The sequence below is a fragment of the Dama dama genome, chromosome 18 (assembly GCF_033118175.1).
Source record: "Dama dama isolate Ldn47 chromosome 18, ASM3311817v1, whole genome shotgun sequence".
NCBI classification, from domain to species: Eukaryota; Metazoa; Chordata; class Mammalia; order Artiodactyla; family Cervidae; genus Dama; species Dama dama.
The window spans coordinates 45,830,868-45,850,152 of NC_083698.1; the positions used below are offsets into that span (position 1 = coordinate 45,830,868).

The window sequence follows — 19,285 nt, forward strand, 5'->3', positions numbered from 1 at the left end:
GGTCAATTCAGCCAATAAAAATCTCTCTTGATTAGAGAAACAAGACCTGTTGCACATTTCTTCTGAGACTCAGGCAGCTACTGTTTGCTGCTTTTTTTTTTTTTTTTACTGTTTGCTTTTTTAAAATGTCATGAGTCACTTTTTAAATGGTGTGAGCAAAATTGGAGTTGTTTCAGGTGGAAGGGAGCTTGTCATCTGAAGTGTCTTAAGGATAATCAGAGATTTGAACACCCAAAGCCAACAAAATAAACACTCAAAACCCGAGTAGACTTGGCCCTTAGGAAGGGTTTGCCTACAGTCACAAGGGTGGGTTGTGATCTGTTTCATTAAAGAAGGTACCATTTAAAATTTAATCATCGTGAGGGGGTTGCCAGGCAGGGTCAGGTTGTCATGTGATAAGGAAGCCTCCTCATTCACATTCTTGGAACAAGGTCACATACTTAGCGGGTTGGCCCTTTGAGGACTCATAGTTCTCAGCCCTGGAAGGAACCTTAAACTAGGGAGAGAGGTCCAGCAGTTTCCAGGTATATGTGATACTTACGTTCTCAGGAAGGATGAAGGATTTTTCAGAGATTTTTTTTTTTTTTTTCACTAATCTGTACCTGTTTGAAGATCTCTTGGAGGAGGGCATGGCAACCCACTCCAGTATTCTTGCCTGGAGAATCCCCATGGACAGACAAGCCTGGCGGGCTACAGTCCATGGGGTCGCAAAGAGTCGGACACGACTGAGCGACTAAGCACAGGCTGTTTTAAGCTCTGTAAAAGTGAGCAGTTTGTGATGATCACCTTAGGGTATGTGTATAAGTGAAGTGGGTGTTATTTTAAAATTATAGTCATTAACATAATTAATACTTCAAATCTGCTTTCTTAGCAGCTGGCCTAACTAGCCCCCTTTCAGACAAAGTCAAATAGAAAAGGAATTTTGCTTTTGAGACCAACAGGTTGAAGCTCTGCCTAGTAAGTGCAGGTGCAAAGATAAGCAAATCTCAAGAGAAAAGTCCTTTGTAGAATAGTCCAACTTTGTAAATAAGTCCAGGTCACTGTTAGCCTTGGGGGATTAACTGATCTACATGACCATGCTGGTGATTCAGAGAGGTGACGACTGAAATGACTGGGGTGAAAACATTTCCAATGGGACTTTCTGGATTTTATTGATATGTCTCAGTCAGTGTGAAGAGGTGGGCCACTAGTAGATTTTTCCTGAGACACATAGCTTGTTGCCATGGTTAATTTCTAAATTGCTAACCTATTTCTTGTCTTCTCTGTTTTGTAATAAACCTTGTTCATAAAATGGTATTGTAGCTGCTTCCCAGACCTGTTTATATATCAGAGTCACTTGGGGAGCTTTCATGAAATGCAGATTATTATAGAGCCCTATTTGCAGAGATTTTGAGTCATTAAAGTCTGGAATCTTAGAAACCTTTTTGAAAAACACACAGTTGATACCAATGCAGAGCCAGGCTTGGAAATTATTTCAATAATTTTACTTGTTATCTTGAAAATTTTTTTTCTAAAAAAAAAAAAAAATGATTGAGTGCAAGTCCAAATCACAGCCCTTATAAAATTGTAGTAAACTAGAGAACAGGATGTTTAATTTCCTAGATATTTACATCCACACTGGCACTTCTGTCTATCCTATCGGTTCATTTAAATTCCTCAATATGTTGTCATAGTAGTCTATTAATTAAAGAACATATCCCTGTTAATTTTATTTTGTATTAAAATAGTATAGTTGTTGATCAGTGTATGCCAAACTAACATAATTCTGAGAGCTCTTAACTGAGAACTAATATAATGTTTTGTAGGAACTTTTAAAATTTAAAATTTGTAGGAAGACCATTTTTTGAGCCATTACCTTTAAAGTTTTCCCTTGTTCCTCAATTCAGTGTTGCATCCTTGAGGTTAGGTAGTATAAACATAGAAACATTTGAGGACAATGCACATGATAAACACTGGAATCAAAGTCTACTCAAGAGTGCTGTAGTCTCTCTGTGCACAGTTTTAAAAAAGAAAACTGATATGTGACAAAAAAACCCTAGAGTCAATAATTTTTCAAGCTCTCTTTACATTGTAATTGCATGATTTAAAAACATTTTCTAATACTACTGGTTTCCATGTCTGTTTTTTTACTACAGCCCACAAGAAACACATGAGGAAATGTCACAACCAGTGCATATGTGTGTGTGCTTTTGTGTATAACCGAAACAAATATATAACAACACTTTACTAAAAGGGATGCACACCCATATTTTCTGTTTTGTTTTGATTTTTAAATAAAAGGCTGGTCATGGGTGAAGGGGGTCAAAAGGTACAAACTTTGAGTTAAAAATACATCCTAGGGACATAATGTATAGTATGGTGTCTACAGTTAATAATACTGTATTGTATAGTTGAAAGTTGCTATGAGAGTAGATCTTTAAAGTTCTCATCACAAAAGAATTCTGTAACTATTTTTGGTGACAGATGTTAAGTACTTACTGTAGTGATCATTTCACAACAGATACAAATACTGAATCATTATGAGCTACGCCTGAAACTAGTATGATGTTGTATGCCAGTTATACCTCAAAAAAAAAAGAAAAAAACAAAGCTCATCACATCCCACTGAATTTTAACACTCCAGGGCTGTTATCTTTAACAAAAGAACTCAGTGCTAGTTTGAACTCATAAAAACTGAGTAGAATGTTGGTCACCAGGGGCTGGGGAGCGTAGTTATAAAATGAATATGTTCTGAAGACCCAGTGTACCTGATGATTATAGTTAACAATACTGTCAATATATATTTGAAAGCTGCCAAGAGAATAAATCTTAAATGTCACCACAAAAAAAGAAATGACAGTTAACTCTACTGTGGTAATAATTTTACAATATATAAGTATATCAAATGAACATGTTGTAAACCTTAAACAATATTACAAGTCAATTGTATCTCAAAAAGCTGGGGAGAAAAATAAAAAAAAGCAGTAGCTTGTATTTTTTAAATGGTGCAACAGCGCCACCTCGTGGGTTTAGCCCGCTAGTTACATGTTGGTCAGATCTCTGTTCTGAATTAAAAGTGAACTGTTGCTTTCTTTCAAAAGCATGAAAATAACATTTTGTATGGTTCTATATTAATGCTTAAGGAAATAAAAATCTGAAATGAGTTGTACTAGAGGTATAATAATATTAATCTTTTATTTTGAAAATGTTCAATTATTGTTTGTTTCTTACAGGGAATAAAATGAAACTGTCTCTTCAAACTTTCTTTCCCCATAAAGTCTACCTTTTAATTGTCTTCGTATTTGATATTCTGCCTTTAGGACAGGGTAACGTTCAGGAGGATAATTGTAAAAAATAATGCCAAAAAGAGAAAAATGTATGAAAGCTTTATCGAGTCACTGCCATTCCTTAAATCTTTGGAAGTAAGTATGTTTGTGCTTTTATTTTATTTTGCTTTAAAAGCTTCTGTTTTGTTAGGAATACGTAGCTCTGCAGAAGGTTTCTTTGAATAATAATCTATCCATATTTTCACTTGAAAAGATTACATTGTTTTAATAGCTTAATATTCCTTTTACTGTCTGTAACTGCATCTATTTTGTTGTTTGCACATAATAGACTCCTGGGAGCAGCTACAGCAGATTTATGTAAGGTCTTTTTCTAAAAGCAGACTTAAACTAATCACATAAATGTAGGCAGTGGCCTTTACAGGAAGAGGTTATCTAAACACAGAATGTCCTCACTGGCCTCTCCTTCCGTATTCCTTTCCTCTTAAAATTGGCATCTCAAGGTCTCTCTTTCTTTTTGCAGGCTGCACTTATTCCCGTGCAGTACTTGTCAAATCCCCTGGCTTTAAATGTCTATTATGTTGATGCCTCTTAAAATTGACATCACTGCACAAGGCCCCACCCTTGAATGCCAGGCTTGTTTATCTGACTGCATATTTAACATTTCCCCTGGGATATCTAAAAGATATCTCAAACCGACATGTCCCAAGCATCCTTCCTTCTCTTCCCCGCCTGAGTGATAGCAATACCATCCTTCTAGCCTCTCGGCCAGAATCCCTGGGGTTGACAGACCTACCTGCTGACATGTCCCTGTGTTGGCTTGTCAGTATTCACCTCGTAGAAATTTGGGCCTCATTTCAGAATGCATATTGGGCAGCTCATCTTCTCCAGCAGCAGCTCTCTTTAAGTAAAAATAGGTCAGAGTCGGAAATTCAAATGCCTTCAGAGCTAGGCAAGTAACAAAGAAGAAAACCAAGCCAGGATGGGACTTTGGTAAACTGGAGAGCATGTGCTCCATCTTAAGAAACAGCTGCTGGTCCACCAGAGTTTATTTATGCCACATGGAAATATGGGCTGAGTGTGGCTGACAGTTCTGATTTTTCAAGAGAAGCTGGAAATTCAAGTTTTTATGAAAAATTTGTTTAAAATGCTGGCAAGTAATTCATATAATGGGGCTTCCCTGGTAGCTCAGCGGGTAAAGAATCTGCCTACAAACGCAGGAGATACAGGAGACCTGGGTTCGATCCCTGGGTTGGGAAGATCCCCCTGGAGTAGGAAATGGCAACCCACTCCAGTATTCTTGCCTGGGAAATCCCATGGACAGAAGAGCCTCAGGTCCATGGAGTCACAAAGAGTTGGACACCACTGAGCGATTGTGCTTTTTATATTAACTAGGTTTATTAATAGAAACACACACATAAACACACACATTGCTCAGTGTATTTGGCCTGTAGGCTACTATTTTTAAACCCATGAAATAGTTAAGATTACCTGATTAGTTTGTTTCATACAGTTGTTCATCCGTTTCCACAGGGATCGGTTCTAGGACCTTGGTGGATACCAAAGTCTGCAGATGCTCAAGTCCCTTGCAGCAGGCCCTCCGTGGCCCTGGGTTCCACATTTGTGGGTATGGAGGGGCAAATGTATATTTACTGGAAAAAATCTGTAGATAAGTGGACTGTGCACAGTTCAAACCCATATCATTGAGGGGTCAACTGTATTATCTTTTTTCCTTTATAGGTTTCTGAACGCCTGAAAGTGGTAGATGTGATAGGCACCAAAGTATACAACGATGGAGAACAAATCATTGCTCAGGTATAATACTTTTTATGGAGCTCAGTTTGAGGTTATTTTCCAAAAGATTCTTATATATTCTAAGTCTTAATAAAATTTTCGTATGTCCATAATTAGTATGTAGTGATAGATTAATATAATTATTTCCTGCCAAATCTATTAAAAATGACCTAATTTATAGCCATCAAGATATCTGAATGTTTTTATTTTAAATTAAATCTTAAGGAATATATATTAAATCATCCAATGGATTTAGGCGTAATTTTATATTTGTACCAGACATGAAGGTCACATGTATATAGAGAATTAAGATGTCATTTATAACAGGGAAAAAAACTGGTAATCGTTCCATAGCATTTATTAATAAGGACCCAGAAGGTGCATTGGAAGGTGTAAAGTTCTGCACAATCGGTTCATTGGTGAAACCTCCTCCTGGTGAAATTAACCAAGAAGGGGACACGTTGCACCATATACTTCACTGGCTGCCAGGCACCGAGGGGGCCAGCATGCTCTTGATGAACCCATAATGCTTTTCTCAAATCCCACTTGGAACCTGAAGCAATACACACATATATTGGTTAGAACAGACCTACCCAGAAGTAGGATTTATAGAGATGGTTCAAGTTTACAGATAAAAGCATATCGATGATACTACTAATTTCCTAGTTACAGTTTGAAGCATTGACTGCATGATTTAAACAGGTTTTTTAGGGACTTCCCTGGTGGTTCAGTGGTTAAGACTTCACCTTCCAAAGCTAGGGGTACGGGTTCAGTCCCTGGTTGGGGAGCTAAGATCCCGCATGCCTCATGGTCAAAAACCCAAAACATAAAAAAAAAAAACCAAACAGAAGCAGTTTATAACAAATTGAATTTGTAACAAATTCAATAAAGACTTTAAAAAAAAAATAGGTTTTTAACAAATTGTGATTTTCCTATCAATATTATACTATGTTGTAATATTTATCTAAAATATTGTCTCTTTTCATACACGTGAAACAAGATTCAAGGTCTGTGAGGCTGAGAAAAGAATTAGTTTAGAAGGCAGATAAACAAGTAAATCAGCCAGTCCTCCCCCACTGCCACCCCCAATCTGTCAAATTATAGAACAAGGCTGAGATTCCATGATACAAATTGAAAAACTGCAAAGCATAGAGCACTTTTGAAGTGACTTTTTCCAATTATTTTGAAATAATTATAGATTCATTTTTGGCATGCTGCCAAAAAAAAAAAAGAGTCCCATTTGCTTTTGACCCAATCTCTTCCAGTGCATTTTGTATCACTAGTACATCAAAAGTAGCAAACTGACATTGACACAAACAATGGAACTTAACTCATTAGTTTTACGTGCAATTTGAGCATGTTTTAAAAGTGAAATTAATGGCAGTTGATAGACGTTTTATAATTTAAGACACTTGAATATTTAGCATGAAGCTCTTATAGAAAGCCTGATAAAAAGGTAAGGGAAAAGACATATGTATACTGAGTTTATTAAAGGTATCTCTAGATAGTTCTTTCAAGCATTTATAAATATACATGTCTGCACTATAGTATAATGGAGACTCTGCATTCCTTATGATGTTTTTTAATCTGCTACTGTATTTCTTGAATTGTAGTAAAGAGTTTTGAAATACCTGAGTTTCTCCAGAATCACTTTGAGAGGCTTAGGAAAGTCAATGTCATCTTTCGTATTACATTACTTAATTCATAAGGCATCACTGGAAGTCAAGGAAGTTTGTTCAAAAAAGGAAACAAGAAAACGCAGCTATGTAGTTAGAAATGGCAACGCTTTCTTTTAGAAGTCTTTCTGGGCCTTGAGGTGGGCTGTCAGCCACCTGCAGGGCAGGCATCAGGGCCCACACACACTGCTTAGTCTGTCTGCTTTCTCCACTTGCAGAACTGCTGGGTTATCTTGGCTTGACATGCTCTGGCTTTGTAGATTAGGAACGACCCAGCGTGGCACATCTCAGCATAGAAGCAGCTGACAGAGGCGATGCTGCTGGGAAACAGTGCTCACATTTCTGACCGTGTCTGTGCTTTATCCAGGCTGCAGTTTGAGCGAAATTCATACCTTGGTGTTAGTTGCTATATTTTCTTGAGAGTTTTAGCAGAAATGCTATAGTAGATAGTATATCATTTCAGCTGATTTTACAAATGAAATTGTTACACTATAATTGTTGATCATAACATCTCAACTTAGGAGGGGCCATAACCTGTTCTGTGGAGTTTCACCTTTCAGGAGATGATCTATAAACTGGCATGGGATTGATTTCAGAGGTATGGTGGGCAGCAGGATTGCTGTCAACTAAATTTGCATTTTTCACCCTTTGTTTTTGTTCTGACAGGGAGAGTTGGCTGATTCTTTTTTCATTGTAGAATCTGGAGAAGTGAAAATTACCATGAAAAGGAAGGTAAGTCCTAAAAATCCATGAAATATTAGCAAGTAACATGATAGACTTTTTTTTTTTCTCCTGACTAAGCTTCACTTCTGTTTTTCTTAAGCTGAGTGAAAGCTAACACTTTCCATCACCTTGTCAGGGTAAGTCAGAGGTGGAGGAGAATGGTGCAGTTGAAATCGCTCGGTGCTCTCGAGGGCAGTACTTCGGCGAACTGGCTCTGGTAACGAACAAGCCCCGAGCCGCTTCCGCACACGCCATCGGGACCGTCAAATGTTTAGGTAGGACTCACCGCCCAGGGCACACTTGCCCCAGTTGAAATCCTTCTGTGTGCATTGTACGTATTCAGCGTCACACTGATTATTTTACTGGGTTCACAGGTTTTACGGTCCCAACAAAATACAAGATGAGGATTCATTGTACTGTAAAGTCAATTTGTAGAAGCCAACTTCTTAGAAAATTTTCACACACATATATATTGTTCTTTTTTATAGGCATGAAATAACATTTTAGTATGTTGTTAAGAATTCTGAGTACCAAGCTTTACATCTAATTTTTCAAATGAACAATATGCACTGTGTTCCATTTCTGCTAAAAAAAAAAAAAACCCTCAAACAGCACTTTTATAAGATATACTAAGTTCTGCAGGGGAAGTTGGAATGTCTGCAGGAATACTTACTCATCCTAGGATTAGGAAATAAAAGTTCAAGTTTGTCATAGCACAATAAAAGTCTTGTCCGGCTGTTTATTACTTCTGTGTACCACACAGAAATGCCATGAACAGAAGTGCCATCTTCAGCTGGAAGGCATCTATATATAGCAGAGATTTTATATGTGAGAAATAACTTATTTTAGTAATGAAAAATATAACTCAGGAGATATTAACACAAATGACATTTTCTTTAAGAAAACTAGTCAATACTCTGTAATGACCTATATGGGAAAAGAATCTAAAAAAAGTGGATATATGTATATGTATAAACTGATTCACTTGGCTGTAGAGCAGAAAGTAATAAACATTGTAAATCAACTATCACCAATAAAAATTAATTTTAAAAAGTAAAAAAAAAAAAAAAAGTAATTAGCTACTCTGTACTCTTCATCCACAGTTCAGTAGAATAAATTTAGCTTCAGTGTTAAGATTTGCAAGTATCCCCAGAATTTTCTTAGAGAAGTTGTTTTTTAAATGGTTTTAAATAAGTATAATAATACTCTAGTGTTACACTTGGATGAAAAAGAAAAATTTAGAAGCTGACAGATAATTTCCCTGAGTAGAGGTGTTACACAGTAGGGAGTAAAGATGCTGTGAGTGAAATCCCATTACTTTGTTCCTATAATAAAATATATATTCATATTAAATTTGAGAAATACAGAAAGGTAGGAGAAACTAAGAGTCTCCCAGTACCACTACCACCCAGCAATTTCCACATCCTATTATAATTCTTTATCATCCTTTTTTATGTGTATGTGTTTTCACTTTTAGATCAGTTTTGTAAACTGCTTCTTTTATTCATTATAACTTAGGCATTTTCTCATGTTTATTACATCAAATTGCAACATTGGTTAAATACACACTGAATTATTTAATCACTTCCCACTGTTACATAATTTTTGAGTTTTGGCTCCATTTTGCAGGGTGGGGGAGAGCTTTTCTGTGGGGGTGTATGCATATACTACTTTTTCACTTAATAGGATTTTTCCTGAGAAATGCTTTTTGGAAGTGGGTTTTCTTTTTATGGTTTTTGATATTTATTGCCAGATCACTTGTATTTGCACTTATTTACATGCTGCCAGCACTGTAAGAATTACCATTCACTCTATTGTAAACACTGCCTTTTTTAGTTCTGTAAATTTAAGAAGCAAAAAAAAAAAAAAGAATTTTAATTTGTATTTCAATGATAGTATGATCATATTTTCATATACATTCAGTTTTTAAAAATGCTCGAGACAAGCAATCTAAGCAACATAGAGCATATACTTAGAGAAGTGGACAAAATCATTACTTGGGCTGCCATTTTGAATTGATTAGACCCTAGTATAAAAGAGTAAAAAATTATAAAAGGCAACATTTGGTCTTCACAACATTGCATTGTAAACCCTGAGGAGGGAAAACAAGATAGAAAACACTACCTTGCCACCCTTGAGTTCATACTGCTAATGTGGTGACATAAAAACAAATTTATTTTTTAAAATTCCAAGGTCTTGCCGTAACAATCCCTCCTTCTTTTAACCTGGATCAGGAACTTCCAATACAACATCATATGGCCACGGGCCACTGGCTGCTTCCTTTTTGAAGTGGAATGTTTTTATCTTTCTGACTTTTTCTTGTATCTGATATTTATGCAAAAATGCCATTGCATCATTGACGTATGTGAAATAGGTACCACAAGTGACTTAGAAATTCTAGATTTGTAAAGAATGTTATTTTTCTTTTATTCTCCCCTCTTCTTAGCCATGGATGTGCAAGCATTTGAAAGGCTTTTGGGACCTTGCATGGAAATTATGAAAAGGAACATCGCTACCTATGAAGAGCAATTAGTTGCCCTGTTTGGAACAAACATGGATATTGTTGAACCCACTGCATGAAGCAAAAGTATTGGAGCAAGAAGACCTCTAGTGACAAAATTACACAGTAGTGGTTAGTCCACTGAGAATGTGTTTGTGTAGATGCCAAGCATTTTCTGTGATTTCAGGTTTTTTCCTTTTTTTACATTTACAATGTATCAGTAAACAGAATAGATATTTAATAGTCAATAGGCTTTAACATCACTTTCTAAAGAGTAGATAAAAAATATCAACATACTGATAAAATGACTTTCTACTCCACAAAATTATGATTTGACTGAAAGATTTATTCAGATGATTGTAATATATTGAAAGTATCTGTGTTTAAGAAGATAATTAAAGGATGTTATCATAGGCAATGTGTATTCATTTTGACTTACTCAGATTGATGTGTTATGACTACACCCGTGTAAAAGGGAACTTGGCAGTGAATCATGCTATACAGCATGGCATCACATTCTTTTTACAACCCACTATATATAGTAAGTACAATTTAACCATTTTTGTTTTAATTTTTCTGGCTTGATAAGTTATGTGCTGGCCTTGGCCTCTTGGTGAAATGGTATAAAACATCATATGCAATTTTAAAACCTTTTATATTTTTGCAATAAAGTACCTTTTGACTTCTTGGGTATAATGTCAGTAACCTACATACTCCAGTGGTTTAAGGACAGGCAGTTTAGTCATTACAACAACAGGAAAGCGTCTTTAGAAGAAGGGTCATTATTTTCCTCATAAAGCATCTATCTATGCTTCCTTTTTTCATTTTTGCAGTTCTCTGTATTTGTTTAAAAATGTGTTTGACATTTAATGTCACAAATATTTTTAAATGCTCTTTAAACTTAATTGTTGTCTTTTAAAAGCCTAAGATCTTATTATATATGCTAAAAAAAAAAAGTCTCCTATACCAAAAATATTTGGGGTCCTTATCAACATGCCCATAGATATTTCTTTGTTCTTCACTAGACATGTGTAATAAAATCCTTGCAGCATCTGCTCCCATGGGTTTCCTCCAAAGTGGGAGAAATAAATTCTTGTAAGTAAAACATATATAAGGATAAAAGGAATTTCTGCCCATTCCAAGTATACCATTAGGCCTCGCCACTTGCTTTAATGCAGACTCTCAACTGCATTCATTTCATTCTGCAAATGCAGAATGAACTCAGCTGAATAGATTTTTGTTGATACTTGATAATGCTTATTATCCTGCTACATAAAATGAATTAATTATATTCCACCAAAGCAGTATACTCTCACATGAGTTCTAGGACTACGTGACCCCAGTGTCTAGAGACATTAATTCTAACCAGTTGTTCCCTTATAAATCAGCGATTTCATTTTGGGAAATATGTTTCAAAGAAATATATACATGGGTAAAAAAATTCTGTGGCTAGTGTGGTTTTATTAGAGAATGTTTCTGGTCTTGCTTGTATAATGAAAATGTGGTTAAGATACATGAATTGGATAATGTATATATAAGAAGTATGTAAAGTATACCTTCAGCCACATTTTAGGACAGTTTTAACTACTTTACAAACTTTCCCACGGGAAGAGAGCTTACTGCGTGCAGACTTGTTTTCTATAATATTTCAGATTTTAAAAGTCATGTCTACTGAACAAGACAAAACACAAAGAACCCCAAATTCCTGGTTCATCATTCTGTATTTTCAACCTCCTTCACTTTTTCAAGTTACCTATTTTGTTGCATAAGCTAATTGTTAACTACAAATGCCTGTTTAATAAAGAACTCTGACCAAGGCTGTAAATGCCAGTTACATTATTTTCAGTATTGTTGGTTATATTTAAAATTTCCTTATAATAAAGCACAGTTTTATAATAAAATGTTATTATCGAGGTGTTTTTTTTTTTTTTTTTCTTGTTTCTTTACTGTGATTTCCATAGTGCACATTATACTATGTGAAATGCATGACAGAGGTATGGCATATGTGAAAAGAAAGGTAAGATCTGGGCATTTTGCAGCAAGAAAGTGTGGTTCTGTAGGACAAGAGGTTTTTAAAAATCTTAACCATTGGTTATATGTGATATAGATAGCTGTGATATGTTGCAGACTCATCCAGCCATTTAGAATAACCAAGTGAGTTTGGATAACTAGGGAATGTATGTGTTAAAGTAATTAAAACCCCACAAGTTTGAGTTGGGGATGCCACTGTTTAATCACTAACCAAGAGTCTTTCTGTTTGGAAATTCTCTGTTGATGTCTCATTCAAGCATGCTTCATGTATGACTAAGAATTCTGGGAGGACTCTCAATTTTAATACAAAGGTGCTTTTCTTTGTTTTGTATGTGTGTGTGTGTGTCCTGTTGATACAAACTAGGGCTTGGTGCGTATAAACATAAAACACTACCTGGGACACATGCTGTGTGAATGTGTTTGGTTTCTTCTTACAAACCTGGCTAGCAGACTCTTTAAAATGCTTTAAAATTCTGCAAGTGAAACACAGCATGAAGCAAGGAACTTCGGATTTTATTACAATATGTAGGATTAAGTGCTGAGTCCTTTTTCTTTCTAAAGCATCTTTAAAATATGAATATAATTTTTCCTAATTTTTTTCAAGAAATGTTACAGTTCCAACAAGGACTAGATGGGCTTTGGCATTCTTAAAGAATATTAATAATGTATAAGCCTAGAGTGCTAAGTAACACATCTGGATGAGCTGTACTATCCAGCTTAAACAACTGGAAAAGAGAGTCTCAAATCTAAATAAAATGTTAATAACTAAGGGAGAAATAGAATTACTAACACATGTGGCAGAAAATACATAAGGGAAAAATAGAATAATAAGGAATGCTGGCTTCTAAAATAAATGTGTGAGGTACAGCCTCATGTTGAGTATCAGAAAGAATTCTGATAAGAAATTGGAGCAAGAGTTGAGACAAACTCTTACCTGCTCCAGGATACTTTTCAAGGCAGCAAAACTGGTTGAGCAACTGAAACTAAACAGTTGTTAGTAAATAGTCTTTACGGGTATTAAAAAAAAAAAAAAAAAAAAAACCTTGAAAGTAAAATGAATTACGGAAATGAAAGGAGTAAGGTAAACCAGGTGTTTGTGGAGGACTTGTGTGCCCATTAGTCACTACAAGAAGTTAAATCACTTCATTTGTGTAAGTGAGAAAAATCCATGACTCCACCAAAATCATTTACTTTGTGCATCCATGGCAGAACTCATGGGCAATCGTGATTCTCTTGCTTCCCCCCTGCAATTCTCGGCTTCATACTTCAACTGGGGAAAAAGAAAAAGAAAAAAAAAAAAAAGCCCCAAACAGCCTAAAAGTTGAGAGATATATTTATATTTGGGGAATTTAACTGAGGACTATAGCCTGGGGAAACAGCCTTTCAAATAACCCTGAGGGACTGTTTCAAAGAGGTAAGGGAGGAGCCAGGATACACAGGAGTTTTTGCTGAAAAACACACACAAAAAAAGTCAGATATCAAAAGATCATTGCTAATCACACACAAAAATAGATATTTCAAGTTAAAAGATTTTAGTGGTTTTCTGTGTGTTGGGGTTTACAAGAGTCTTGGCTTATTGAAATTACTGCTTTGATATGCATGTTAACTATCTAGGGCCAGTATCCTGTTTTTTTTTTTCCATCCTGAATTCCTCTCAGGGTGCAGGGGTGACTGCAATGGCTGCTGGCTTGACGGCAGGCAACATTTGGTTTACTGAAATGTTTATTTTTGTCCACACTCATATTCTCTGAATAATGATGCAATTGAGCCTGGTATATAGACAAATGTGTACAGAGTTTCCAAGGAAGACTTTTTTTGACCAACAGATCTGGGTCTTTCTGTCCCTTTTTATGCTTTAAGTTTGTAAATTTAAAGTTGCTAAGGAAATCCTGGAAAGGAAACGTTTATATATGGAAAGATGTGATGGTGGACCTTACAGAGGTAACTCTCTCTGCCATAAAAATGAAGTGCCATCTCTTAGGTGGTGTTCCCACATTTTGATTTAACCACAGCTTGGGTCTTGCCATCTTCCTGAAAAACTCAAGCCACTGCAACATGTAAATACATGAAATGTTTTGTTAGTACCAATTATAAACGACTTTAAAGTAGATGCATTTATTACTCTCAGTTGTGAAACTAAGCAGGACCTGTGGGGTACGGAAACCTTTCCTGTCCTGTTTCTTGTTTGTAGGAAAAAGCTTCAGCTTCCTAGACCTTTCCTGATTTTCAGAGGGCAGATTCAAAGTTACTCATTAGGGAGACAAAGGAATGCCAAAAGAAAGGAAAAGCAGTGAAGAAATAACAGTGCAGAGGAAGGGCAGGATTGTGGTTTCCCTTGAAGAGATACATTCATAACCATCTGATCCATCTCTGAGTTCTGCAGGAACTAGGGCTCCCACGCAGGGGGAGGATGGTAACTTCAGGCTGAACCCAAGATTCCTGTTACCTCACCGCCAGCAAATCAGTGGAAAGTCACACACCCTGTGTCCTCACCCCAAATCTTGCCCTTAGACACTCTTCCCTGAACCCCACCAGGGAGTTTGGGGTTCTTTGAACATGAGGTGCCCATTCTCCTTGCTTGGCCTGCAGTAAATCTAAACCTTTCTCTGCTCCCAGCCCCTTTGGTCTCACTGTGCATCAGGCACTTGCCTTTGGGAAATACTGGAAAAAAATGGTTTTATTCCCCAGGCACCAGGGGGTTAGGGTGGTTTAGTTGTTAAGTCTTGTCTGACTCTTGTGACCCCATAGACTGTAGCCCGCCAGGCTCCTCTGTCCATGAGATTTCTCAAGCAAGAAAACTGGAATGGGTTGCCATTTCCTTCTCCGCATCATCTTCCTGACCCAGGGTCAAACTTGGGTCTCCAGCATTGCAAGTGGACTCTACCTACTGAGCCACCAGGGAAGCTCGATGAGTTGGAAATGGACTCTGAAATAACAAAAGCTGCCTTCACTTTTTGACTGTAACCACCCAGAAATGGAACCCTCATTGTCTTACATTTCACATGATAAAAGCTTACCAAGTAGAACCTTTGAATGAGTTCATGAGCAGTAAATATGCTCAGGCACAACCTTGGATAAAGTTGCTTCTAACTGCTGATTTTCCATCTCTGCCCTAAACCCTACCACGGTCACAGTCCTGCTGAGGAACAAGGGAGTGAGTCCTGGATCCCTGGAACTGCACTGCTGCTTTTAGGTGGAAGGCTGACATTTAATACAAAGTGAATCTCTCATTACAAAATGACTGTATTCTTGAAATGTATACAAATGACATTTTTAAAAGCCAAATAATTAGGAGAGGTGCTCACTATAAAGACATCTTTGGCAAGTCTTTTCTTTCTTAATCGCTTTTCAAAACTGAATTGAAATATCCTCCACTTTTTTATTACTATAGTGCACATTATGATATGCTATGTAATTTGAAGGAATTGGAGTGTATTAATTAGACAAATATTGCCTGCCTTTGTGTGACTGGTACATAAGGGAATCAAAACGAATTACAAGATAGTTCTTATGAGAGTAAGATGATATCTGTTCTCAAAAAAATGGTGATGAGTAGACACAGCAAGTGACACAAAGCATAGGGAAACTATATTTAATGGGGTCAGTGTTCAAAGCAACTTATGACATACAAAATAACATATATTAATAAAATGTATCTTCTTATTTCCTTTTATTCATCTGTTCAGCAGGTATCTATAATATTTATTGACTGCCTGGGCAAAACGATGCATATGATATGGACCAGACAAAAAGATGCATAAGAAATATAGAAGGAAGAAATAATGTGAATTTGGAGGGAGGTAAATGTAAGAAAAAAAGGTTAAGTGTAGCACATTTAAATGGCTTGCTAGGTAGCTCAGTGTAGTCGTAAAGAATCCGCCCATCAATGCAGGAGACAAAAGAGACACAGGTTCAATCCATGGGTCAGGAAGATCCCTTGGAGGAGGAAGTGGCACCCCATTCCAGTATTCTTGCCTGGGAATCCTACAGACAGAGGAGCCTGGTGGGCTACACTTCATAGGGCCGCAAAGAATCAGACTGAGCGACTGAGCACACACCACACATTTAAGTACATATTACTCCTGTGAACTTAATGGCTTTTTATCTAAAACTAGCTACCTTGGACTGGTAACTAAAAGAAAATACACAGAGAAAGGCCTAGCATACCAAACAGACGTGAGAGAAAATGTGTCGAAATTTGTGTTCCATTTCCTAATTTGAGTACTTGACTTCATTTGCTTGCTCACCTTCTAACATTTTGAACAGCAATATTTTAAATATTTAAGCAATGCCATGTACTTCAACTTCTACGTTTCTTAGCCCAGTAGTCATTGGTATGCCAACTGTGTTGGAATACAGTAATTTCACCCCTAAATAAGCTTTATCAAGTTTTTAAAAAACAAAATAGAATTGGATGTTTCCTTATGAAAACAGAAGTATTTTACAAATTGCTGAAGACATTTATTTTGGATGACAACTCGACATATTTGTACATAGTGTATGTGGCATATGTATGTGTGTATATGGTATTTGCACTGACCAGAAGTATATTTAAAGAAAATTTTATTTTTGAACTTTCTTTTGGTTACAGCTTGTAGGATTTTCATTCCCTGACCAGGAACTGAACCCACACCCTTGGCAGTGAGAGCTTTGAGTCCTAACCAGTGGACTGCCAGGGAATTCCCAAAATTGATTTTTTAATGTCAGTTTTATCATGGAAGTATGTTATGAACAAATGTTCTTTAGTATATATAAAAATCCCTTACAGGTTCAGTCGTGTCCAATTCTGCAAGCCTATGAACTGTAGCCCATCAGGCTCCTCTGACCATTAGACTTCCCAGGCAAGAATACTGGAGTAGGTTGTCATTTCCTTCTCCAGGGGGGCTTCCTGACCCAGGGATGGAACCTATGTCTCCTGCGTCCCCTGCATTGGCAAGCAGATTCTTTACCAGCCAAAATATTTTATATTATATAAAATATAAATGTCATTTTATATTTTATCATATACAAGTAATAAGTAATTGGTACAAAAATTATATATATTTCAGTGAAGTAGAATTTATATATGTAAAGAATTCTGAGGAGATCTTACTGGTTTTGTACTTTGATCTTTGTTCTGGCTAAGTTGGCTGGTATTCTTAGTCACCCAAAAACGAATAGTGAGGTTCCTGTTAAATATACATAAGGTGCACAAGGTAAGCATTTAGCTTCCCAGGAGAGTCCAAAGATGGACTAATTGTCCACTTAAAGGTACAGAGATTCTAACACTGACATTTAATCAGTTATGACTGAACTAACTCAAGAGAATTTTACTCTTCTTTTTAGTGACATGGACAAAAATGAGAGTATGTGAAAATATTTTATATCTTTGTATCCATATGAATTAGCACAGTGGTCAACCAATAGTAGGAACTAAATAGGTATTTCTGAATGAATGGATAGGAAAACCTTTATAGTGCTAATAAAAGATAATCTTTTCTAATAATGTACAATAGCTCAATCTGAAGGTGCTATTCTTCCTACCACTGTGTTGACAAAAAAAAAAAAAAAAAAACTCCACTAAGGCTTTTAGTAAATGCTTTGAATAGAAAACCTTTTAAAATAAGTTAAGGTTCAGCCAAAACCAGATCTCATGGTTCATGCAATGTGTGTGTGCTGGGAGGTTAGGGCGGGGGGGGAAGGTGTGGTACCAGCTCTTGAGAGTTCATTTTTTGGGTGGTAGGAAAGGTTTTTAGTCTCCTGGAGGGAGCTAGTCATTAATAGCTCAGATTTTAGTTTTCAGTGATCAAGTGAACTCCACGGATTTTTCTTTTTGTCAGGAAATTAAACACTGGAGAGTTCATATTTTCAATTTTTCAATCTGAGGCGCAATGAACGTCCACTATAAAAAAAAAAAAGTGAAGAAAGAAAATAAAAATACACAAAAGAGCAGGGCCACAGTTGAGTCTTGGGGTCACTCCATTAATCTCTGAACTAAGATAAATACAAATATTGTCCTTTTTACTCGGGGAAAAATTTAGGCATTTTATTGGCCCTCTGGATTATTTTTAAGAAACAAAAGAATAATTTGATTACTATTTGTGAATACAGAATGTGCATCTTTGATCACATGGTAGGGAGGACTATCCTATAAATAATTCCCTTTAAGGATTCAAACAGGGAATCCTTAAAACAATTTGAAAACTTGATTCAGTACCAGAAAGTTACTTTGGATTTCCATATTTGTTCCGTGGGTTTCAGATTTAAAAATTCAAGAAAAGTAGGGATTTTTAAAGGAATCACCAGCAAGGATTTAAGGCTTCTTTCCAAAAGTTTGACTTTATAGATTTCTCTCTAGTATGTTTTCCTCCTCTTAAACATACATATAGTGATCTAAAGGTATAAAACCTAAAACATAGCTTAAATGACTAAACACTAAAAGTTCAAAGGGGAAAAAGCTTAATAATGCCTTTGTAATGAGAATGGTAAAAACGTCAATTATAGATTAGGAACTGGACAGCCTTGTTTAAAATGAAGGTAACTATAAAGCCAGAAAAGCCATCCTCCTCCCTTGAGTCAGAGAATTCGTAACTTAAGGAGGAACTCCTAGTTGGAAACGAAGTAGGAAGACATTCTTTCATCAATGGGAAGACCTCTGGAAGAGGAAAAATGGTTAAACAGAAACTCACCAGAGAAACCCTGATAACGATTCACAAATTACATCAGTTTACGTCACACATTATACCCCTCCGTATTACCTTAAACAACGAGTAAGCTGGTCAATACAGAAAACATCTTTTTGCCTTTCCTCAATTCCAAAGACAACAGTAATGACCCCACCTCCCGCTTCAGTTTTGTAAGTTGTCCAGACCTTCGAGCTTCTCTCTCACTGTTCATCCCCAAGCCTCTCGGTGCCTGGCACGCAGCCGGCATTCAAAAAATCTCGGGTGAACTGAACAGAGTCGGCAGAGAAATTTCAAGCTGCTGTCCAGGGAGGGGTGAAGACAGGCTCAGGGTAAAGGAATGTTAAGTCTTCCCACTGGACCCCAGCACCTCCTTTATTACCGCTATCATGCCTGGGGCCGTGATTTCTGGGTGACTGGGTCCCCCTCGAGGCAGCGCTGCTTCCGCTTGTGCAGTCATCTCCTTCCCCTCGCACTAAAACAATACCTTGGCCTCTTGCCAAAATCTGACCCGCAAGCGACTCTGGCTGTTTATGGCCCGGAATGGGTGCTGCGAGAGGCTTGAGGCTGCTCTGAGTGCTAGCACAGGCCCAAAGGAAGAGAAGAGGCAAAAGCTTTAAAACACTCCCTTCCTCC

General features: G+C 36.8%; 1 protein-coding gene across 1 annotated transcript in view; it reads left to right on the forward strand.

Moving 5' to 3' along the window:
- Positions 1-11,869, forward strand: part of PRKAR2B (protein kinase cAMP-dependent type II regulatory subunit beta) — a 106,420-nt gene extending 94,551 nt beyond the window's left edge. The window contains exons 7-11 of the mRNA XM_061165240.1: positions 3,300-3,401; positions 5,004-5,078; positions 7,400-7,465; positions 7,593-7,731; positions 9,903-11,869. Of these exons, the coding sequence (XP_061021223.1) occupies positions 3,300-3,401; positions 5,004-5,078; positions 7,400-7,465; positions 7,593-7,731; positions 9,903-10,036 (516 nt within the window). The 3' untranslated portion in view covers positions 10,037-11,869. The remainder of the gene's footprint in view (positions 1-3,299; positions 3,402-5,003; positions 5,079-7,399; positions 7,466-7,592; positions 7,732-9,902) is intronic.
- Positions 11,870-19,285: the final 7,416 nt, after the last annotated feature.